Source organism: Acomys russatus, chromosome 19 (genome assembly GCF_903995435.1).
Source record: "Acomys russatus chromosome 19, mAcoRus1.1, whole genome shotgun sequence".
In the NCBI taxonomy this organism is placed as follows: domain Eukaryota; kingdom Metazoa; phylum Chordata; class Mammalia; order Rodentia; family Muridae; genus Acomys; species Acomys russatus.
In genome coordinates this window covers 46,779,478-46,804,832 of record NC_067155.1, presented here as the reverse complement: position 1 = coordinate 46,804,832, position 25,355 = coordinate 46,779,478, and the positions used below count along the sequence as shown (strand labels likewise).

The 25,355-nt window shown below is 43.0% G+C and overlaps 1 protein-coding gene across 2 annotated transcripts in view; it reads left to right on the top strand.

Annotated features, from left to right (window-relative positions):
• Nucleotides 1-756: 756 nt before the first annotated feature.
• Vkorc1l1 (vitamin K epoxide reductase complex subunit 1 like 1) overlaps nucleotides 757-25,355 on the top strand; it is a 45,201-nt gene continuing 20,602 nt past the window's right edge. For both annotated transcript variants that reach the window (XM_051161385.1, XM_051161383.1), the window contains exon 1: nucleotides 757-969. In XM_051161385.1, coding sequence (XP_051017342.1) covers nucleotides 776-969 — 194 coding nt within the window. In that variant the 5' untranslated portion in view covers nucleotides 757-775. The remainder of the gene's footprint in view (nucleotides 970-25,355) is intronic.

The window sequence follows — 25,355 nt, the reverse complement described above, 5'->3', positions numbered from 1 at the left end:
AACAGCCCCCTAAAGGCTAAGCCAAGGCACCTCGCGCCTCACCCCCTTTCCTCTGCCACACCTCTCACCTCTCCTGGCCACGCCCCTGCGCCCCCCTCCAGCACGCCAGTGTTTTGCGCTCCGCCCCTCCCTACGCGCCCGCCCCACTTTGCCCCGCCTCTTTTCTGACCGCGCCTTCCAGTCTAATGAACCCCATTTCTCAGTCCCGCCTTCCGCTTGCGCCACGCAGCCCTGGCTGGTTGCAACCTCCGCCTCTTCCCCGCCCGCGCCCTTTTTGCCCCACCCCGCCTCTTTTAAACCAAACCGCGCCCACTTGGTCAGTCCCGCCTTCCGCATGCGCCGCGCCGCCTCCCTGCTGTTACGCGCTCCGCCTCCTCCCGCCACACTTAAGTGCGCCTTTCTTGCCCCGCCCCAATTCTGGTCAAACCCCGCCCCCTCTCAAGCACTTTTCCTCCCTCAGACCCCGCCCTCCGCATGCGCCGCACCGCCTCCCTGGCGGTTGCGCGCTCCGCCCCTCCCTCCGTGCCCGCGCGCGCCTTCCCCGCCCAGTCCGCCTCACTCCTCTCGGGGCGGTTGGGCCGCGCGCCTGTGGGGGCGGGGCCCGGAGGAGGCGACCGAGCCAATGGGGCGCGGCGGTGGCGGTGGCGGCGGCGGCGGCGGCGGAGGCGGTGGCGGCAGCGGCGGCGGCTGGGTCGGGCCCCGACGGGCGGCGGCGTCTGAGGTGGAGGCGGAGGGAGGCGGCGGCGGCGGCGGCGGAGGAGGAGGAGGGGGGAAGATGGCGGCGCCCGTCCTGCTGAGAGTGTCGGTGCCGCGGTGGGAACGGGTGGCCCGGTATGCAGTGTGCGCCGCCGGGATCCTGCTCTCCATCTACGCCTACCACGTGGAGCGGGAGAAGGAGAGGGACCCGGAGCACCGGGCCCTCTGCGACCTGGGGCCCTGGGTGAAGTGCTCCGCCGCCCTGGCCTCCAGGTAGCCCGGCTTGAGTGAGGGGAGCGCGACGCGGGCGGCGGCGGGCGGACGCGGGGGGGTGGGGAGTAGCCGGGGAAGCGCGCGGGGTGCTCCGGCCTGAGGGAGCGGGCCCGGGCCACGACACGGACGGTGGCGACCGGGGGGGCGGCGGCCGAGGGGCAGGCCTCCGGGATGAGGTGGCACAGTGCAACCGGGAGGGCGCGGGCGCGTCCTGGCCGGCGTGACTTGTCTCCCCGTTGTCGCCGCGCGAGGCGAGTGAAGACCCCGATGCTCGGATCGGCGGAGCCAGCGTCCACCCCCCCGCCCCCGGGGTCTTCGGACCTCCGCTGCCGCGGGGCTACGTCTTAGGCTATACGCTCCTGGGGATGGCTTTCCCTACCGCCGTCCGGGTTGCTCGGGACAGGTGTTTTCGGAGCTCAGGCCTTTTTGTACTCCGTAGAGTTAAGGAGAATGGGCAGCCTTCTGGAGGCAGTGACAGTGACATTTGCGGGTAGACACTCATTTGACCCTACTCTGGAAGAGGAAGGTACCAGCACTTAACCTATCTGATTTCTTGGATTTTTCTCCTTCGTGTATTTTATGAAGTGTGCCCAGCAGGAGGAAAATGGCCAGAGTTTGGGTCTACTTTAAGTTTTGAGTAAAAGATGAGTATGTTGTGTGTAGCGGTGATGTCTTAGGCACTACGATGACTTTTATTTTGAGAAAGGATCTGAGTTGTAAACCCGCATTGGCCTGAAACTCACCGGACTCTAACCACCGCAGCTATTCTCCTGTCTCAAGTCTTTTGAGTTGGGAAATAGAAGCATGCACCACCATGGTGACTTAAAATGACTTTTAAATGTTGCTGATTAGTATTAACGGGATAATCCGCAAAAGATTAAATATGCACAACTTTGCTAAGCTGGTTTGTTTGAACCATTTTTGTTGCTTGAAAATACAGTCGATCCTTTTTTTCTGTTACATTTTATTTTAGTGCGCTAATTTTTCTTGGAAAAAAGTATTTTACCCCTTTTTAAAAGGCCTTTAAAAAAAAAAAGAAAAGAAAAAGGATAGCAGTCATCAAAACAGCAAAAGTGAAAAGGATTATTGCAGACTTTATAAAGTCTGTACATTTTGGGGCTGGGCAGTGCATGGTTTCTCTGTGTAGCCTTAGCTGTCCTGGACTTGCTTTGTAGAACAAGCTGGTCTTGAACTCACAGAGATCTGCTTGCCTTGGTTTCCCTGAACAGGCTAGGGTTAGAGTTTCTCTTGTGTTTATTTGCAGACTTAAGGCTGCTGATCTTCTCTAGTAGCTCTTTTCATGGACCAGGCAGGCTTTCTCATTTTCTCTTACATGGAATTCCTGTGGGTTTTTAATTGGTTGTCATTGTGGCCCCATTAAAATTTTTTTTAAAAATGCAGTGAGGGGGTAGACACCAATGTATATTGCAGAATCTATCAATGTGACAAGAGCCTGAAGGAGTTGATTTCCACCCAGGTTAAGTCTTCTTAGACTCACTTGAGACCCCTGGAGAACCAGTGAGTGTATCTTGCTTTTTTTGCACTTATTTTTGCTGGGGGGAAGTGCACACACAGTTGTGGAGGTCAGTGGACAGCATGTGGGGGTCAGGTCCCCACCATATGGCTAGTAGGAGTTGAACGCAGATCATCAGGCTTGGTGGCAGGTATCTCCGCCAGCTGGGCCACCTCACTGAACCCACTAAGTATATTTTATGCACACATTTTTATGTTCTCTGCACTTTTGGAAAGGATTTTTAAACTTAAATGTAACACCCAAAATGAATAAATATAGAACAAAAAAGTATGCAGCAGTATATTTAAAGTGCTTACAAACCATGAGATAAAGATGAGTGGATAGGTTAATGTGAAATTTAGCTATAACTATTATCAACGTTAGAATTTTTAAATGCAGTCTATATTTGGTCATGTGAAAAATAATAGTTCTTAAAATGGGCTTTCCTTTAAGAGACTGTTTCTGAACTACTTAATAACTATACACCAAATATTCTCATAGGTAATATTTACCACAGGAAACACATTTTCATGCTTCTTACTGGCACGGTCTTGCTTTGTAGTTATGGCCACCTTAAACTTGAAAGCAGGCCTCCTGTCTCAGCCTCCTGAGTACTGGGATTATAGCCTTGCCTACACATCTGTCTTTATTTTGCCTTTTTTTTTTTTCAATTTTTATTCCCTGAGACAAGGTTTCTCTGTGAATCCTTGGCTGTCCTGGACTCACTTTGTAGACCAGGCTGGCCTCGAACTCACAGAGACCCACCTGCCTCTGCCTGAGTGCTGGGATTAAAGGTGTGCACCACTACTCCAGGCTTCATTTTACTTTTGAATAAGACATGATAAAATGATATTTAGTAACATCAATTAGTGAATTAAAAATAAAGTATGTTAGACTAAAAATTTTTGTCTCTCTCAGTGGTACTGGAGACTGAACACAGGGCCTGGCCAATATTAGGTCTTTGTGACTAATAAAAGTCTTTGTGACTGCATTTCATCCCTAGCTCACTTATTTTTATTTTATTTTATTTTTTGTCATAGTATTACTATGTAGCATTGGCTGGCTTGGAATTTAGAGAGATCCTCTTGCCTCTGTATCCTAAGTGCTGAGATTAAAGGTATATGCCACCATACGCAGCATTGTTGGTTTCTTATTACAGGTCTCATGTAACCCATGTTAGCCTCAAACTTGCTATGTTGCAGCACAAGTTGAGGCTGGCTTTGAACTACTGAGATCCTCCACTGTTCATGTTCTGAGATTACAAGTGTGCATCACCGTGCCTAGCTCCGACTTCTCTATGATATATAAAATATGAATTTAGTATGTTGTGGCTAAATGTAATATTTAGTTATATAGTGATACATGTAAATATATTAATTTTGGGATTGGAGAGATGGCTTAGCAGTTAAGAGCATACACACTGCTCTTCCAGAGGAGGAGTCTGATGCCGTCACTCACGCTGAGTGGCTCACAGCCGCCTGTTCCTCCAGCTCCTCAGGATTTAATGCCCTCTTTTTTCTTTTTAGATGTAATTAAAAAAAAATCTATGGGTATAAGTATATTGCCTGAACATATGCATGCACACTGCATGCATGCTTGGTGCCTGCCGAGGTCAGAAGATGGCGTGACTCCCTGGGACTGGAGTTACAGGTGTTTGTGAGTAACCTGTGTGGGTGCTGGGAATCAAACCCTGGTCTTCTATAAAAAACAAGTGCTCTTAACCTCTGAACCAACTCCAGCCCCTCAGTATCCTCTTCTGGCCTCTGAGGACACCTGCATTTTTGTGCACATACCCACACACAAACACATATATATATATACTTTTAAAAAAAGTTTTTAATATTTTATTATTATTTTGTCGTGTGTCTCCCCCCCCCCCCCCCCCCGCCCAAGACAGGGTTTCTCTGTGTAGCCTTGGCTGTCCTGGACTTGCTTTGTAGACCAGGCTGGGTTTTTAATATTTTAAAATTTGATTCCCACGAAAGGATAGATAAGAAGTAAGGGATTCTATTAGGAGTAAATACACCTCATATGTACAATAAAACTATTTTCAGGAAATAACCTTTTTATTAACTATCTTGAAAGAGTTATGTGTTTGTTTAATGAAGATAAGATTTAGATAAAGTTTCCTTTATAGATGGGATTTTCTTTTGGAATTGGGCATAATAAACATCTACAAGATGCTCTTGACAATGTGGGAAAGCCCTTAAATGAAACACTATTAGAGACTCTACATTAGTAATTTTACTTGAAAGCTGACTGCCAGGTAGCAGTAGTAATCAAAGATGTAGTTATTTCAGGAAGAGGACGCTTGAGGCCAACAGTTAGTGGAATAAATGGTAAAGGAAGTTAACAGAAGGGGTGATTCCTGAGCAATTATTTTTTAGGACCCTGTTAACTCATATGAATTGTTTAAATTCACTTTATTCTCATTTCTCAGCTTTTAAATTTCTTAATTGAAATAGAATTACGTAGGAATGACTATTAGACAGTCTTGAGGTCTGTGTGTCTAAGTCCTGTAGTGTTTTAGGAAGTATAATTACATAACAGTGGTTCCAGACTTTTGGATTTCAAAAGTGACATTTCCCCCAAAGTTCAGAGGCAGCAGAATTGCCAGTAACAACAATAGCAATAGAACCAGGCATAGTGGCACATGTCTTTGGTCCTAGCACTTATGAGATAGAGACGGGGAATCTCTGTGTGTTCAAGGCCAGCCTGATCTACATAGCAAGCTTTAGGAACTCTAGAGAGACCCTGTCTCAGAAATAAAAATAAAAAATAATGCTACTGTCTGTCACAATCATTGGTTCATTTTTAGTTTTTTTAAAAAGCAAATTGGAAGAACAGAATCTTAGAGTAACGGATCTTTAATGGCTTACCTTTTATTGAAATGTTTACATTAAGTAAGGATTTAATCTTCAGTACCACATAGGAAAGGTCTGGGAATGTGCTGTTTCTTTGTCAGACTGTGGTAGTGGCAGATGAAGAAGAAGCTTGGCTTCTAGAGTGTGTTTAGAGCCTCCCTCACTTCCTTTCTTTTAGAGACAGGGTCTCACTGTGTGGCTCAGGCCAGTGGTGAACTCACTGTTGATCTGCTTCTATTTCCCCAGCGATGGCTGTGTACCATCATGCCCAGCCCCATTATTTTAAAATTTTTAATAAGTTTTCATCATATGTTCTGAGCCACCACTTGCATCTTGCTAAGCATGATTTCTACCACTCTGTACTTTAAGTGCTTGTGTTCACGTTGGATAAGCGTTAGTAACTACGAGTATGTGAGAAACACTTTGTAATTTCATGAATTCAGGTGAGTTTACGAAACAGATTGCAGGCCTAGGTTCGGTTCCCAGCAACCAAATGGTGGCTCACAACCATCTATGATGCGGTCTGATGCCCTCTTCTGGTCTACGGGGGTGCAGGCAGACAGAACACTGTATACTTAATAAATAGATGAATCTTTTTTGTTTTTGTTTTTAAAGAATGAAACAGATTGCGGTGTTGCTATTGTGACTTGTAACATAAATCTCAGAAGCAGCTGAAGCCAAAAGAGAGATAGAAAAAGGTGACTGTGGATGGCCACCATGTAGAAAATATAGATGTGTGCCTACAGGCTGGGCTTGCTTTGTCCTGGGCAGTAGTCTAAACACTTGACATATATTATCTTTGTAACAGTCTTTTGAGCTCAGTAACTCAACACTGTTTTACAGAGGAGAAACTGAGGCACACAGTGTATAGATGAAACTTATTCCAGAGAGTATAGTGGCAAAGGCCTGCCTGACTCTAACAGAGGCAGACTGGCTCAGGACTCCAAGAATTTTACTATTTAAAAATTTTTTATTATACATGGCGGTTAGAGGCCTTTGTGGAGCGGCTTTTCTCCTTCCACATTTACTTAGGGATCAAACCCAGGTTGTCTGGCTTGCTCAGCAATGGCTTTTACTCACAAGCCATCTCACTGGCCCAAGTTATTGTTCTCACTTTTGTTTATTTTTCTTTTCTGAGGTAAGGTCTCATATATAGTCTTGGCTGGCTTTAACCTTACAGTCTTCCTGCCTTAGCCTCTGGCTACTGACTGGGTTTAAGGTGTGCAGCAAGCCCTTCACCATGACTTTGAATTCCATTTAGATGGAATAGCAAAACAAGAAACAATTATGGGAAGTGTTGACATTTTTCTTTTTTATAGAAATGCATGAGAAAATGCGTAGGGTTTTAGTACAGCTTTTTGCCTGTCTACAGTAGCCTTTTTGGAAAAAAAAGGACATTACTAAGAAGGTGTGGTGTTCAAGAAGTTCCCGGAGTATTTGCCCTCTAAGCCTAGCTCTGTGAAGGCCCGCCCGTTGTCACACCCAGTAGTTAACAGGTACTCCGTGAGTCGCTATCATGAAGACTTAGGAGGCTATCCTAGTGAAGGAAGGTAAAATAATCAAGGCACCTGCAGAAAGGGGAAGTTTTGAATCTGTGTTGGGGTAACCCAGTGGTTCTCAACTTTCCTAATGCTGTGACCCTTTAATACAGTTCCTCATGTTGTGGTGACTCCCAGGCATAAAATTGTTTTGTTGCTACTTCATAACTGGAACTTCGCTGCTGTTCGGAACCGTGATGTAAATGTCTGTTTTCTGGTGGTCTCTTGGGAGTTGTGATCTCCAGGTTGAGAACTATGGGGTTGGCCCCCCCCCTTTTTTTTTTTCCTTTTGAGAGAGGTGAGTCTTGTGAACAAAGAATCAGGTCTTGGTTGAGCTGGCTAAATCACTAGGTAGAACTAAGACTATGCTCTGCCTTGTTTCCTGTATGATTAGAAACAGCTCCAGGAAATGGCATCTGGAAAGGCATGGACATAGGAAAACTGGCCAGGAGAGAGAATAAACAGCAAGTGTTGTCTTTGCCTGTGACAGACCTACCTCAGTCAGGAAAGGACTGAAATCTAAAGCCTCGACAGAAAACTAAAAACCAAGCATCCTTTCACATCATGTTCTTGTGACAAACATGAGCACTGAGCCTGGGATTTTTCTCCTATAAAGTTCTTGTGCAAAACTGCTATATATCTGTCTAAAATTTGTTCCTCAGAATCCTTGTTCTGTGTCAGAATTTCACAGGTGTTTGATTCATATTCTAGTGTTCTAGTGTTTTAAACTTAAACATTATAAACATTTATTTAGGTTTAAATTGCATTATCATGCTGTTTTTTTTTTTAATGAATTGGGGACTACTGATTTGTACTGCTAGGTTGTTTCAATAGAGTTATCTCAAGTTGGGGGAAGCACCAGTCTTGAAAGAGTGCATGTCATGTCTTATGAGAGCATTTATGTAACACTGAAATAACAAAAGTAGACATAGAGGGTTAGTTGCTGCCAGGGGGAGTAACGGAAGCCAGAGGAGGTGTGGTTCTGAAGTCAGGTGAACGGTGTTGAGGGGCAGAACTAGCTCTGGATCAGCTGTCACTGCACAGGGTATGGATGTGGTAGGGCTGCACCTGATGAGATCCGAGTGGACGAACGCTGCAGCACATCAAGGTCAAAGTGTCGGGTCGTAATAGTGAACTAGTTAGTCACATCATCTAGGAGGTTGGCTAAAGAGTGCTTCTAGAATTTTTCTTTCTTTTTGTAAGTTCCTGTAATCTATAGTTACAGAAATTTAAAGTAATGCAGTATATTTAGAATATTTGGAGGGAAAAATAAAAATAAGCAAGAGGAAGACATTTAAAATTACCTGTAATGCTACCACTTAGGATAAGCATCCTAGGGATAGTTTCTCAGTTTGTGCATATCCTGGGATTATTCTGGCTTTATGGCAGTAGTTTAAGAATTCATGACAGGAGTGGTGACACATCCCTGTAATCCCAGCATTCGGGAAGTTGGGGCAAGAGGATCGTAGACCAGCCTGAACCACCTAGGGAGACTCTTGTCTCTATCACACAAAAAAGAATCATGCTTGTGGTTGTTTGCTCATGTGAAGTTACATAATCTAATTCAGGACTACGTCAGTCATTGCGGTGTGCAATAACATGAACATATAACTACCTTATGCATATATCTCTTTATCATGTTTATTTTTACCAAAATATTTGCAATTAGCTAGTATTCATATTTTTTAAAAAAATGTACATATTGATGCCAACCATGGTGATTTACACTTTTGATCCCAGCACCTGGGGATTTCTGTGAGTTTGAGGCCAGCCTGGTCTATAAATCAAGTCCAGGACAGCTAGGACTATACAGAGAAACCCTGTCTTGAAAAACAAAAAACAAACAAACAAAAATGTACACATTTAACTTGGGACCTCTATGGTGTAAGTAGAGAACAGATGAGTTGTCCTTTGATCTCCACACACATAACTACTCCTCCACACAAAGAAAGTTGTGTTTTTAAAAAATAAAATTAGAATAAAATCTGCTTTGTTTCTCATAGATTCACAGTTCACATAAAATTTCATTTAGAAGCTGGGTGGTGCTGCATACCTTTAATCCCAGCACTCGAGAGGTAGAGGCAGGTGGATTGCTGTGAGTTGGGGCCAGCCTGGTTTACAAAGCTAGTCCAGGACAGTCAAGGCCACACAGAGAAACCCTGTCTCAACAAAACAAAACAAACAAACAAACAAAATTCATTTAGAAAATTTTGTTTTAGCCAGGCATGGTGGTACATGCTTTTAATCCCAACACTCAGGAGGTAGAGACAGGCAGATTGAAGTGAGTTCGAGGCCCGCCTGGTCTACAAAGCATGTCCAGGACAGCCTCAGAAAAGGGGGAAAAACCCCTTTTGTTTCATTTTTGTCTTTGTTTTTATTTTGATACAGAATCTTAACCCAGATTAGCCCTGATCTCTCCACCTTTCTGTCTCAGCCTCCCCGTACAGGGATTAACAGGTGAGCTCCACCACACCTGGCCTAGAAACTTTTTTCTGTATTATTTCAGGGACGTATTGCTCTGTCTTGTGGCTATTGATTTTTTTTCTTTTTTTCTTTTTTCTTTTTTTTTTGTCAACCAAAATGTCATTGTATTTGAGAAGTAAAATAGTAGAAAATCTATGACAAAATGAAGGTTTAAATTAGATTGGCTCTATCACTTCATCACTGAGTCTGCTTCCTCCTCTGCCTGGTGAGGGAAATAGTGTTCTCTCACAGAACTGCTGGGAACGTGAAGGGCACTAGTTAGTGTGTGTAAGCTGTCTAAGGACAATGCCTGCATAGAGTGCTCATAATATTTATTTTAAAACATAGTTGAGTCACATGTGTATTTAATGCTTTTCCTGTTCTAACACACCACAGCTTTTTTCCCTTGTCATGAAAAATCACAGCAGTCAGGTGAGAGAATGTTAGGAACCATATACCCTTGCCGGTATTGGCCAGTCTTACCTTTTAGGTCTTTGCCAATTTGGTATATGAAGAATGTTCTTTCATTGTTTTGATTGGCATTTCTTTCTCTCAGAGGACCTGTAAAGCTTACTGATTCTTAAAGGATTTATTTATTTATTATTATGTATACAGTTCTCTGCTTGCGTGTACACCTGCAGGCCAGAAGAGAGCATCAGATTACATGATAGATGGTTGTGAGTCACCATGTGGTTGCTGGGAATTGAACTCAGGACCTCCAGAAGAGCAGTCAATGCTCTCAACCTTGGAGCCATCTCTCTAGCCCCCACTTAATGATTTTTAAAATCTATTTTCTAATCGAATGTGTTTGTTTTACCTGCGTGTATGCATATCCAACTGTGTGGTGCCAGAAGAGAGTGATGGATTTCCTGGACCTTTGTAACTGATGGTTGTCAGCTACTACCCTGGGGTTGCTAGGAAGTGAACATGGGCCCTGTGAAAGATTGTCATATTGTGCAGGCTGGCCTTGATCTTGATATGTACTTGAGGATACCTTGAATTTGCCATTCTCCTGGGCTCTACTTCCAAAGTGCTGGGATTACAGGCATGTACTACCAGGCCAGTTCATGCTGTACTGGGGATGGAACTTTAGGACTCGATGAAAAAAATCACTCTACCAACTGATTTTCATTTAAACATTCTTATTAATTGTTTGTATTTTACAGTTTTTGTTTGTTCATGAATCTGGCTTGTGTAGATCTTGTGTATTGATTTGGCATTCTTTATTTTAAAAATTTGGATGTCTATTTTTTGTTTTTTAAAAATAGGTCTTGTTTTTTCTTTTAAAGATTTATTTATTATGTATACAGTGTTCTGTCTGCTTGTGTGCCTGCCGGCCAGAAGAGAACATCAGATCTCATTACAAATGGTTGTGAATCATCATGTGGTTGCTGGGAATTGAACTCAGGACCTGGAGGAAGAGCAGACAGTGCTCTTAACCTCTGAGCCATCTCTCCAGCCCATCTTATTTTTATAGATCACTTTTTAAGGTTGATTGTAGTTTATTTATTTATTTATTTTTTACTTACTTTTTTTTTTTTCAAGACAGGGTTTCTTTGTGTAGCCTTGGCTGTCCTGGACTCACTCTGTAGACCAGGCTGGCATCAAACTCACAGAGATCTGCCTGCCTCTGCCTCCCGAGTGCTGGCATTGGCAGGCATGCACTGTTGTGCCGGGCTCACACTTTTAAGACAGTGTTTTGCTGTGTAGCTCAGAGTGGCCTTAAGCCCAAGATTCTTTGTTCAGCTTGCCAAGTGTTAGGATTACAGGTGTGTGCCACCATGTTGTACACATTTGTCTGTGTTTGACACGGCACAGACTTTCCTCAGTAGATAAGACTTCTCATTCTGGAAAAATGTTTGATGTGTATTTATTCCATCGCCACAGTTCCTTGGACCCCTGTGGCTTTACATAGTAAATTTGGTATCTACTAGTGTAAATGTGTTTGTTTTCAATTTTTTCTGAGCTATTTGCAAACATACACTGTCATGGGAATTTTAGATCTTGTTCTAAGAATGTTCCTTTTGGAATTTTGATTAGAATTATATTGGCTTTGTAGATGACTTTGGAAAGAGTCAGTTTTCTCCAATTTTTCTGGCCGATCCTTTCATCAAATGATATATTCTTTTTGTTTGTTTGTTTTTGTTTCTGTTTTTTTGAAGCAGGGTTTCTCTGTGTAACAGCTCTAGCTGTTCTGGAAACTCACTCTGTAGACCAGGCACAGAGATCTGCCTGCCTCTGCCTCCCAATTGCTGGGATTAAAGGTGTGTGCCACCACCCCCCAGCATGTGTCTTCCTATTCTTGAGTTGCTTTTTTGATGCCTTTTAAATCTAGATTCCCTGTATGGTTTATTTTGCGTTTAAGCAAATGTATTAAAAAGATAAATAATAGGGTCCATTAGTTGGGGAAATTCCATTTAGTTTTCTGTAGTCTCTTAATTTGAAGCCTAAAAAGACTTTTTTTGTGAAATCTACACTCAGCCTTTTTTATCGGCACCTCATTGTGATCTTCCTTCTTCCCCAGTCTGAGACTGTCTCTCTGTGTAGCCCTGGTTGTCCTGGGACTTGCTGTGTAGATCAGGCTGGCCTTGAACTCTCCTGTGCCTCTCCAGGGCTGGGATTACAAGCATGTACCACTGTGTGTCCAGTTTTGGCTTCTTTTATTATTAATTTATTATAACTTATTGTCATTTATTAATATAATGATTAAGGAGTATGTCATCATTCAGTTGATAACATACGTGGGGTACATGCATGTATGTGTGTTTACATATGTGGGAGGAGACCTGAACTTTATGTTGGGTATCTTCCTTAGTTGCTCTCCAAGGTATTTATTCAGGCAGGACTGCAACAGTTCCTGTCTCTGGGCTTGCAGGGGGCCACCATGCTTGCATAGCTTTTGCATGTGCTCAAGGGATCCAGACTCAGGCAGCACATAAAGCACTGCAAGTACTCTTACCTAGTGGCCACCTCTAGTCTCCCTAGCCTCACTTCTAAGTCTTAATAGTATAAACTAATACTGCGCTCACAACTTTTACTTTATTTTATTATTTATTTTAAAGATTTATTTATTTATCATCTATATAGTTTTCTACCTGCATGTACACTTGTATTACAGAAGAGGGCACCAGATCTCATTACAGATGGGTGTGAGCCACCATGTGGTTGCTGGGAGTTGAACTCAGGACCTTTGGAAGAGCAGCTGGTGCTCTTAACCTCTGAGCCATTTCTCCAGCCCCAATTTTAAAATGTCCTAGAAGAGCTTGTTTTAGTTTTTTGGAAAACATCTCAAAAACTTTAAAAAAAAGAAAGAAGAGTCTTTAGGTAAGCTGTGATTGTGAGCAGTGCACATTATGGCAGTGTGTAAGGAGGAGGGTGCCACATCTGAATATGTGACTGTCATTTCCCAAATGCCTCTTTGTTCTCCTTTCCATATGTTTAGGTCATCTATACTATTTATTTGTGATAGTTTTTTAAAAGTTTACTGAAGGAGTGAGTACCAGGGCAGGCTTGGTGGTGTGGGACTTCAGCCCCACTTAACTTGTCCTGAGACCAGAGGATCTTGGAACTGAACGTAGTGAAAGCCTGTTTCGAAAAAAAGAGCTTGGAAAGATGGTTCAGTGATTAAGAGCACTGGCTGCTCTTCCAGAGGACCCAGGTTCAATTCCCAGCACCCACATGGCAACTCAAATTCTGTACCCAGCACCCACATGGTTAACAGTTAATTGTAACTCCAAGATCTGACACCTTACACAGACATATTCACAGACAAAACACCAGTGTACATAAAGTAAAAATAAAGGAAAAGGCTTGTTTCATAAACCTTTGACATTAAGAATTATGCATTCATATACTGATGGATCCATTGTGGTTTTTGTTATTACTATATTTTGAGATAAGGGTTTTGCTTTCATAGCTCAGGGTAGCCTGTTGTATAGCACAGACTGGTCTCAAATTTATAATACCCTGCCATCTCACTGACCCTGTTTTGTTTGTTTTAAAAAGAAATTTGCCAGCCGGGCGTGGTGGTGCACGCCTTTAATCCCAGCACTCGGGAGGCAGAGGCAGGCGAATCGCTGTGAGTTCGAGGCCAGCCTGGTCTACAAAGTGAGTCCAGGATGGCCAAGGCTACACAGAGAGACCCTGTCTTGAAAAAAATAAAAAGAAATTTGCCGTGTGGTGGTGGCACATGCCTTTAATCCCAGCACTTGGGAGGGAGAGGCAGGCGGAGTGCTGTGAGTTCGAGGCCAGCCTGGTCTACAACATGACTCTAGGCCTGCCAAGGCTACACAGAGAAGCCCTGTCTCGAAAACCTTCCCTCCAAAATTTATGTATATAAATTCTCCTTGTATCTATATATGTAAACCATGTGTGAACCCTTCCCTTTAGAGGCCAGAAAAGGGGTCAGGTCCCCCTGAAGTGGAGTTACAGATAGTGAGAGCCACCATGTGGGTGCTGGGAAAGGAATCTGTGTCCTCTACTCAAGCAGTAAGTGCTCTAAAACTGCTGAGCTATCTCTCCAGCTTCCCCCATCCTCACCCGCCCCATCCCATCCCCTGTTTTATTCTTAACTAAGACTTTGGCACCAAACGTTAGGACAGAAGACTGGCATGAACTCAGCTGGTACATGTAGAAATGGTATTTTTTAGACTCTAAGTTAAACTTAAATTATCCAAACTAAAATACCGTGAGGTGAACCATCTCTTTAATTTTCAAATATGACTAGAGCTTCGCTGGAGGTCTGCGCAAAGCTTGATTTCACTAGGTCCTGTCACCTGCCTGGGGCATGTAACCAGAGGAGGCCATTTGCCTTGCCTGACTGCTGACCTGCCTTGGCCACCTGCCCCAGGCCTGTTCTGCACAAGCAGCAGCCTTGGCCCTGGGTGTCTCCTGGAGAGGAGTGAGTGTGTGTATGTGTTGGGGGGGTGGTATTCTACCTTCTCCTGCCAGTTCAGACACATGGAGGAAGCAGAAAGGTGAGCCAGCCCCTGCACCCTGACCCTCTACTAGTGACACTGTCCAGTTGCAGACTTAGTGTTTAGAAGGCTGCCCTCTCCCTTTTTGAGAGGCAGAGCAGAGCAAGAAGGCTATGATTTGTCTCTTCACAAGACAACTCAGAAATACTTACCTCCTTCTCAGAAGCAGTTGTAGTCTGATGAGTTGCTGCTTGTCTTGAGACAAGCAGAAAGGGTGGAGGAAACTGGCTTGCTGAGTATTACCCATAATCTATATCCTCTCTTGTGTGCGTCACCCTGAAGAGTGGCTTTCTCATGCCATGTTAGCATGCTTAGTGGTTCATGATGTACTCCTCATTTCCTCCTGCCACTCGGTCCCTTCCCTTCTTTTATTGTTGTTCTGCTTTGTATCTCGTCATTAAATGTTGGAGTGGCTTAGTTCTGGGCCCTCCAGTGACGCTGATTTTCCTCAACAGTCATCTCTCCATTATTTAACTTAGGAATCCAAAGTGTGTGATCTCCACCTGGGCCCTCCCTCTGAGCACAGATCTGAATGTCCATTTTCTTACTGGACATCTCTGCTTGACTATTTAAAAGTACTTTAAATTTAGCATGCCCAAGATTAGCTTGTATGTGTCCCCTGAAAATGCTATCAGTGAAAGGCATCACTTCACAGGCAGTTGCACAAACCTGTGGCTTGTCTGTGGCTCTGTTCCCTCCCATACCAAGTGTAGTTGACTGAGCTGGCCCAATACATTGCTATCTTTTAAAATTGTTAAACAATGTAAAAGCTGTTGAGTTATGCATCTTTTCTCTTGTAATATTCATAAAGCGTGATAATACCCATAACCAGCAGTCAGGCCAGGAAGCACAGGACTCTCTTTTGACCAACTGACCTCTAGCTCAAAAAAGGTATCTGTCTCAATTTTCAATTTTCACTTACTTTTTAGTCAAGATTCAGCCAAACTTGAAATTTTGGTGCTTTTTGTTGCTGCCTTTTTGTTTGTTTGTTTATTTGTTTGTTTGTTTTTGAGACAGTCTCTCTACCTCAGCTGTCCTGGAACTTACAGGGTAGACCAGATGGCTTCAAATTCAGAGATCCACCTGCTTTAGCTTTCTGAGTTCTGATATCAAAGGCATGTGCCACCACACCTGGCTCTGCTGGTTGTTGTTTTGTTTTGTTTTTGTTCTTCTGGTTTTTCAAGACAGGGTTTCTCTGTGTAGCCTTGGCTGTCCTAGACTCACTTTGTAGAACAGTCTGGCCTCGAACTCACAGTGCTGATGGTGATTTTTTAATAGTCGGGGTATTTTCTTTCTTTTTGTACATTAAGCCATGAATTCATAGGGAATGGTCTCAGCATTCCAGCTCCTCTCCACTGGTTCTCACAAAATGTGCTTTTCTGGGTAGAGCAGCCTGGCTCTTCAGTCGAACCTGGTGCCTTTTTCTTTGTGTAGCTTTGGCTGTCCTAGAACTCACTTTGTAGACCAGGCTGGCCTAGAACTCACAGAGATCTGCCTGCCTCTGCCTCCTCCTGAGTGCTAGGATTAAAGGTGTGTGCCACCACTGCCCGCTTACCTTTTTTTTTTCTAAAGTTAGGTGTGGTGTGTGTGTGTGTGTGTGTGTGTGTGTGTGTGTGTGTGTGTGTGTGTGTGTGTATGCCTGCATATGCTCTCTTGTGAGTACAATGTCCTCAGAGACCAGAGGTGTCAGGTCCCTCTGCAGCTGAATTTACAGAGGTTGTGAGTCACCCACTATGAGTGCTAGGCATCAAACTCAGATCATCCGCAAGAGCAGTATGTGTTCTTAACCTCTAAGCCATCTTTCCAGCCCCAGGTAAACTTCTAACGCTATAAATTTACTCTGCATTTTGAATTTCTTATAAGTGGTGTCAAATTGTATTTACTCTTCGCTGTTTGGCATTGTTCACTCAGTCTAATGATTTTTTCCTAATTGACTGAACTTGTTGGCTATATCCTTTTTTTAAAAGCCATCACTGCTATTGCTGAGTTCTCTTTATTTTTATTGAGTTCTGGCTCTGAGAGTTTTTTGTGAACTAAGCTCTGTGAACAACCACTTGCAAGTCTTTTTACATACATTCTCATTTCTCTTGGGTATGTGTTTGGTAGTGGTTTTCTGGGTCAAAGAGTGAGTGTTCTTTAGAAACTATAGCACAATTTCCCAAAGTGATTGTACTATTTAACACTCTTTTTTTGGTTTTAATTTGATTTCCCTGATTACTAGAGAAATTGAGCAGTCTTTCACATGGGCTTTGGCTCTTTGTATAACTTCTATTTGAAAGACTCATTAAAACCTGTTGCTTATTTTTCTAGCAGGTATTCTGTCATTTTTTACACAGACATAGACATACAAGTACCCTATACATTCACATACTTGCTCCCACATACTCATATATGGCTTTGCCTTTCCTTTTTTTCTTTTGTTTTTTGAGACAGGGTTTCTCTATGTAGCCTTGGCTGTCCTCAACTTCTTTGTAGACCAGGCTGGCTCGAACACACAGAAATCCACCTCCCTCTGTCTTCCTGAGTTCTGGATTAAATGCATGCTCCACAATGCCCTGCTTCCTTTTCTTTTTTCTTCAAGATAACCTTTGGAAACACACATGCACGTATGCTCACACACACAATTCTTGGGATTGAACTAAGGCTTCACCCATGCTAGGCAAGTACTTTACAACTAAACTGCATTCCCAGCCTCATTATTACTATTATTATTTTTTTAAATATTTATTTATTTATTATTATGTATACAGTGTTCTGCCTGCATGTACTCCTGCAGGCCAGATGAGAACCATGTGGTTGCTGGGAATTGAACTCAGGACTTTTGGAAGAGCAGGTGGTGGGTGCGCTTAACCACTGAGCCATCTCTCCAGCCCCCAGCCTTATTTTTACTTTGAAATGGGTTCATTAGGTTATTTAAGCTGGTTTGGAACTTACTGTAGCCAGGCTGGCCTTAAATTTACAGTCCTCCTCCCAAGTGGCTGGATTATAGGCTTGTGCCTCCAGGTCTTTTTAGCACAGGGTCTCATAGTCCAGGTTGGCCGTGAAGTTGCTATTTAGCAGAGGATTGCCTTGTCCTCTTGGTTTTCTGCTGCCTCCTCTCAGGTGCTGGGAGGACAGGTTTGCTTTTTTGAGTGTGCGCATGTGTACTCACAAGCACGTGTGCTCACATTGCCATTGTGTGCTTGTAGACAACTTAGAGGACAACTCTGGGAGTCAGCTGTCTGGAGTCCTTTATAGGACTCAGGGTTTAATCAGATCTGTATGCATGTGCCTCTTATCACCAAGCCATCTTGCTGGTCCCCAGATAGAAATTCTTTTGAGTGCTGGAATTGCAGGCCTGTGCTGTCATATCCAACTAATTTAAAATTTATATTGTCAGCATTCCCCTTTGAAATTGAGGGGCTCTGTCTTCTAATGTGAAGATATTCCATATTATGTTCTTTTTTACTGTTTGCATTTAGGTAACAATGTATAGGATTTATTCCCTCCTTTAAAAGAACCTTTAAAAAATTTAAATTATGTGTAGGTGTGAAAATGTGGGTATGTGCATGTGAGTACAGGTGCCAAGGAGGCCAGGAGTGTTAGATTCGCCCCAGACCTAGAGTTACAGGTGGTTGTGTGCTAGTAATGTGGGCGCTGGGAACCAAACTTGGATCATCTGGAAGAGCGGTAAGTCCCATTAACTGCTGAACCATCTCTAGCCTTCCCTCTTCCCCATTTTAAAGATGGCTTTACTGTGTAGCTCAGGCTAGCCTTGAACTCACAATCCTCCTGTGGCAGCCTCCTGAATTCAGTGATATGATTACAGTATATTCTTGGCTTGTTTTTGTTTGTTTATTTTGAGGCAGCCTGTAGCTACATAGCCCCACTGTTCTGGAACTCTTCATGTAAACCAGGCTGGCCTTGAACTCACAAAGATCTGTTTGCCTCTGCCTTCTGACTCCTGGGATTAAAGGCATGTGCCACCATGCCTGGCTTTTCTCCCCGCCCTCACCTTTGAGACAGGTGGAAGTCTTTTTATTGGTGTAAGATAGTCAATTGGGTTTTCTATATTGTTATTAATTAGTATTGTACAATTTATTAAGAAAATCATTAGTTTTGTTCTATAAGCCCACTTTTTTGTTTGTTTGCTTGTTTGTTTGTTTGTTTTTTTCCAGTCAAGGTTTCTCTGGATAGCCTTGGCTGTCCTAGATTCACTTTGTAGACCAGGCTGGCCTCGAACTCACAGTGATCTGCTTGCCTCAGCCTCCCCAGTGCTGGGGTTAAAGGTGTGTGCCACCACACCCCGCCTACTTTTTTTTTTTTTTTAAGATTTATTTATTTCTTATTATGTAATAGTGCTGTATCTGCTTGTACACCTGCAGGCCAGAAGAGGGTATCAGATCACATTATAGTTGGTTGTGAGCCACCATGTGGTTGCTGGGAATTGAACTCAAGACCTCTAGGAAGAGCAAACAGTGCTCTTAACCTCTGAGCAATCTCTCCAGCCCCTTGTAGAGCCACCTTTGTCATATATCAGGAAACTGGCCAGGCGTGGTGGTGCACACCTTTAATCCCAGCACTTGGGAGGCAGAGGTAGGTGGATATCTCTTGAGTTCGAGGCCAGCCTAGTCTACAAAGGGAGTCCAGGACAGCCAAGTCTACACAGAGAAACCCTGTATCGAAAAACCAAAAAAGTAAATAAATAAAAATAAATAAATCAGGTAACTGTATAATCAAGGATGTATCTGGACTCATTTCATTCTTTTAAAAATTGGGCCTATGTCTTGTGTTCTTAAGTACTCTATTTCAAGATTTCTCTAAGTGTGAGACAATTTCAGAGAGTCTTCCAACTCAAAATAATTGACATTTGGTTCTAGTTTGTTTGTTACTGTGATAAAGATCATGATTATTTGGCTTCCATATCTTAATCACACTTCATCATTGAGGGAAGTCAAGGCAGGACAGGGATCTGAGGCAGAAATGCGAGCGGAGCTTGTGGAGGAATGCTTCTTACTGGCTTGCTTTTCATGGCTTGCTCAACCTACTTTCTTATACTAGAAAACACTCCCCAAGACCTGGTTTCCTCTGTGCCAAAGCTTCTGTGTGCTCACTCTGAAGAAATTCTACTTCCTAGATTTTGCCTTAGTGTTCTGGTCTCCTGTTAATCACGGATTCCTCAGTGCCAGCGCACCCCCCCCCCCCATCCCGGCCCAACCAGCATCAATTGTCCTAATAAAGCAGAGGTTTCACATCAGTGGTGCTGGTCTCCTGTTAATCACAGCTGGTTCTTCTGCCATAGCTGACCAGAAAACCAGATCTGAGTTCAGTTCCCAGCACCCAGATAGGGTAGATCCCAACTACCTGTAACTCCAGCTCTGGGGTATCTCACTCCCTCTTCTAGCCTCCATGCTCATACCTGGACACACATGGCATATGCTCAGACACGTACACATAAAAAAAATTAAACCTTTCTCCCCTTGAGACAGGGTTTCTCTGTGTAGCCTTGGCTGGCCTGGACTTGCTTTGTAGACTAGGCTGGCCTGAACTCACATTGATCTGCCTACCTCTGCCTCCCGATTGTTGGGATTAAAGGCATGCGCCACCACGCCCAGCTTTTTTTTTTTTTTTTTTTTAATAAAGTGAGGTCTTCAAGAAATTATATTTAGAGCTGGAGAGAAGGCACAGTGGTTAAGAGCGCCACCTGCTCTTCCAGAGGTCCTGAGTTCAATTTCCAGCAACCGCATGGTGGTTCTTAACTATCTGTAATGTGATCTGATGCCCTCTTCTGACCTGCAGGTGTGCATGCAGGCAGAACCTTGTATACATAATAAATAAATAAATAAATCTTTTTTAAAAAGAAAGAAAGAAATTATAATTGGCAGTCTTGAGTACCAGTTTGGAAAAAGAAAAAGAAAAAAACAAAAACCCAAGATATTTCACTCTCTCACTTTAAAGGGGAAAAAATGCTTTGTTTTTGAGGTACAAGATAGTGCGTGTATTTTCAAGAACCAACTGAATAAATTTTTGTTTGTTTGTTTTTGATACAGGGTTTCTCTGTGTAGCATTAGCTGTCCTGGACTCACTTTATAGACCAGGCTGGCATTGAACTCACAGAGCTCCACCTGCCTTTGCTCCTGAATGCTGGGGATAAAGGCACCACAGCCAGGCATAGTTTTTTGTTTGGTTTTCATCAATAAGCTTTTCTATATGAGTATAAAAGTAGCTGCTGACTAGATGAAAATATGAATGTGTTCAGCTTTCTGTTTGTCTTCCTACTTGGTGCCACCTCTCCTAAAGGTAACAGCATTCCTGACTTCGGTCCATACCTTAGTTTTGTCTATTTCAGTAAAGTAACAGTAGGTCCTCTTTAATGTCTAGCTTCTTGTGTTACATTTTGACTATGAACTTGTGTTGTGGTTGTTCATGTTTTAAAATATGCATTGTTTACTTTTCTATTGATAGAGATTGTGGTTGTTTGAATTTTTGGCTAGAATAAATAAGTTACTTACTAACCTTGTACACAATTAGTAGACATAAGTGTGGATTTTGTGTTGGTGGAACTGCTGGGTCATAGGAAAAAATATATGTGTGTATGGATGTATATATTGCCAAACAGATTTTTAGAATGTACCAGCTTAGAATTCCAGCAGTAATACATGAGAATACCCCTTGCTTTGATTTTTACAGAAATCATAAAGAAAAAAATTGATGTATTTGCATATCCCAGCACTTGGGAAGCAGAGGCAGGTAGATCTCTGTGAATTCAGGGCCACCCTGGTCAATATAGTGAATTCCAGGACAGTGATAGCTTGTCTTAAAAAAATCCAACCAACCAGACCAAACCAAACCAGATTACTTACTGTCTTAGTTATGGTTTCATTGCTGTGAAGAGAAACCATGACCAAGACAACTTTTTTTGGGAGGAGGGGTGTTCAAGACAGGATTTCTCTATGTAGCCTTAACTGTCTTAGACTCACTTTGAAGATCAGGCTGGCCTCGAACTCACGGCGATCCACCTGCCTCTGCCTCCTGAGTGCTGGGATTAAACTTGTGCGCTGTCATGCCTGGCCAAGACAACCCTTATAAAACTTTACATTGGAGCTGGCTTACAGTTTTAGAGGTTTAGCTCATTTTCATCATGGCAGGAAGCATGGCAGGGCCAGGCAGACATGGTGCTGGAGGAGCTGAGAGTTCTACATCTTGATATGCAGGCAGCCATAAGAGACCTCAGAGCCTACCCCCACAGTGACACTTCCTACAATAAGGCCACACCCATTCCAACAAGGCCACACCTCTAATTTCAAATGCTTGAGTTTATGGGTGCTAAACCTATCTAAACTACCATATTTACCTAAGATTAAACAGAGCTGGAACTCCAGTGTAGACTAGAAGAAAATGTTATCATGTTCAAAGGGTTAATTTCCACAAGAGTAACAGGACACAGCAGCCCTTGATTCTGGAAAATAGGTAGGTGAGTATTGGACATTTAAAGAAATCGCAAAGGCAGGTCACACACCTCTTTAACATAAATGACCTCAATTTCAGTCATAAGAGGAAAGCAAACAAACTATATTGGAAGAATTTATATCAGAGTGGCCCAAGTCAAGAGGTTGTTGAATACAGTGTAGAAAATACTACTTCTGTGTATTAAAGGCAGAATCCTAAATATTATGAAAGCACTTTGATAATATCCACTAGGAGTGCACACACCTCAAGAATAGTTGACAAATTTTGATGGATTTACAGTTGGGTACTCCAGAGCAACAAGAATAAAAGACAGTTCACAGGGCATATGAAATTCTCAGAAACATAATGTTGAGTGGGAGAGGGAAAGGTTGGGGAACAATATAATGCGTGAAAGATGTTGGCGCTTTGTGCTGTCTTTATCTGAGTGCTGCTTACTCAAGAGTGTTTACATTAGGATGCTCACCAAGCTATGAAATTAGAATTTGTGTGCTTTCTGGAAGTATGCTGTGTAGCTGTCCTTTAGAGTCTGCTGGGGACATTGATAGTTGAGCCCATCGTGTTGCAGTTCTTCATACCCAGCAGTGTGTAATTGTGTATAGCCTCCACACACCCTCTGTGTGCTTTACACCATCTCCAGATTCTTCGTTATGCTATGAAACAGCTGTTATTAGCTGTATCGTTTGGGAATGATGGTGTACATCTTCAGCACAGTTTTCGTTATGGCACCAGATATTAGATCTTAACGCATCAGATGTGCGAGGCAGGCGTTCTCATTAAGCCTATGCCCAGTCATCTTTTTAGTTTTTATTTTGAAGCAGGGTCTCACTGAGTTGGCCAGGCTGGCCCTGAATTGACTTTGTGGCCCAGGTAGACCTTGAATTTGTGGTACTCCTGCTTCAATCTTAAAGCCTGGTTAAACCCTTTTGCCCCTGAGTACCCTACAGATGCAAAACTTAAAAGGGCCAGCTATACACCAGTAAAAATTGTGTGTGAGAAATATTGTGCCCTAGCGCAGTAACATGATACATATACTTTTTGTTTCAGTAATTCCATTATTGCCTATGTACAATGTTCTAGGAGTTAATAGCATTCAGACTTTTTTTTTTTTTTTTGGTTTTTTGAGACAGGGTTTCTCTGTGTTACCCTTGGCTGTCCTGGACTCACTTTGTAGACCAGGTTGGCCTCGAACTCACAGCGATCCGCCTGCCTCTGTCTCCCGAGTGCTGGGATTACAGGCATATGCCACCACGCCCGGCACATTCAGACGTTTAATGCTGCATTGGTAATCATAAAAGTTTGCACAAATCTTAATTCCTGTCTGTAAAAGAAAGTGATCATTTAGTCATATACTGAATTAGCTTTTAGAGTGAGTATGGTAATCCTATATGAACTAATTCAGAAAACTCTGAAAATACATTAAATGAAAAGACCAAAGTGCATAAACTATATATACTACTATTAATAAGTAGTATACTACTATGCAGATTTGTTTTATTTAAAAGACATGAGGCCTTTTCCTCCCTTGGAACCTCTCACACTCATAGGGTTTCTTTCTTTTTCTTAAGTCTACATCCACTCTTTAAAAAAAAGACGTGCGGGGGGTGGTGGTGCACGCCTTTAATCTCAGCACTCGGAAGGCAGAGGCAGGTGGATCGCTTAGTTCAAGGCCAGCCTGGTCTACAAAGTGACAGCCAAGGCTACCCAGAGAAACCCTGTCTCGAAAAAACAAACAAAAAAGATGTCCAGGCATAGCCGGATGTGGTGGCGCACGCCTTTAATCCCAGCACTCGGGAGGCAGAGGCAGGCGGATCGCTGTGAGTTCGAGGCCAGTCTGGTCTACAAAGTGAGTCCAGGATGGCCAAGGCTACACAGAGAAACCCTGTCTCGAAAAAACCAAAAAAAAAAAAAAAAAAAAAAAGTCAAAACAAAACAAAAAAACTTCGGCTGGTGTGGTAGCTCATGCCTTTCATCCCAGCGTTCAAAATATTGAGGGAGAAGGCTTGCCACATATTTGAGGCCAGTCTATGTTGTAAAATGATGCCCCGTTTCAAACAATAAAACAAAACAAACAAGGGGGGAAAAAAGACAAAATTAATGAGAATAAAACTTTAAGCTAGATGTGAAATGTACTTGGATTTGGGGGGTAAAGGCTGGAGAATCAGGAGTTTGAAGTCTTTTTGTTTGTTGGTTTTGTTTTGTTTTTTCGAGACAGGGTTTCTCTGTGTAGTTTTGGCTGTCCTAGACTTGCTTTGTAGACCAGGCTGGCCTCGAACTCAAAGAGATCATCCTCCTCTGCCTCCCAAGTCCTGGGATTAAAGGCATGCGCCACCACCCTTGGCTAGTTTATGTTTTGTTTTGTTTTGGAAAGTCTCCTGCAGCCCAGGCTGTCCTCAGCCTCCTGATCTTCCTGCCTTTGGAGTGCTGAGATTACAGGTGTGAGCACTGCATCCAGCCAAATGGTTTATTTTACTTCACACCCTCCCTCAGATTTCACCCATACTATTTTGTAACTTTTGGAGTCTGTACTTTTTTCAGTTATTCTTTTTAAAATAAAGATGTCATCATTCAGAGCTGAGTTCAGCTCAACCATTTTGAATGGCAAATTGTTTGTCAAAATAACTTACGTCAAAATGCTGTTCGAAGCCTGATTTCATTGTGTATTTCTCCTTTAAGCAGAAATGCAGGCTGTGTCAACACTGCTCAATAGGTTTTCCTCTAGGCTTATCCAGCTTTGGCCCTGTCCTCAATATCCACCTCTTTCTCCCCACACAATCTTGTTGTACACCAGGGTCATTGCTTCATAGTTGATGACATCTCTTGAATCTCTGACCTGGAAAAACATTGGCTTTTCAGTGCTACTTTGAGACCACTCTTCTAATCCCCTCTGCACTGTTCACTGTTAGCTGTGAATTGTTTGTGTTAAGTCTGGGTTGTTGTTAGTTTTTTTGTTTGCTTTTTTAATTTTTTGGCTTTCATGAGGTAGTGTCTCACTTCCTGTCTGACTTCAAATTGTGATCTTCCTGCCTCAGTGTGCTGATTGCTAAGATTTATAGTCATCCCCCACCAAGCCATACTATGGTAGGAGTTTTGGATGGGTGGGGGACAAAAGAGAGCTGGAATGACTGAGGCTTTGGAAGGCTGTGCATCGTTAGAACGGAGGGGGTCATACAGGCTGTAGGTGGAAGGCATGTGACTCAGTTTCAAAAATGCCAGTTGGAGAGCATGATTTGCAAAACCAGCTACAACTGTGAGCTGTGGTTGATATCTCTAGTCCCAGTGCTCGGGAGGCTGAGGCAAGATCATACAGCAGATTTAGACCACCTGCTCTGCATAGTTTCACATAATCAATACCCCCTCCTGCTCGCTCTCTCTGTGTTTGTGTTTGTGTGTGTGTGTGTGTGTGTGTGTGTGTGCGTGTGTGCGTGCGCGTGCGTGTGCATGCGTGTGCATGCGTGCACGCGCACACACACATGGAAAAAAGATTGCAATTCAAAAGTTCACAGAACAGGTGTTCCTTCTTAACATTGGAATGGAATAAACTTCTGTTTATTTTTCTGGTTATATGTTATATATGTATTAAAAA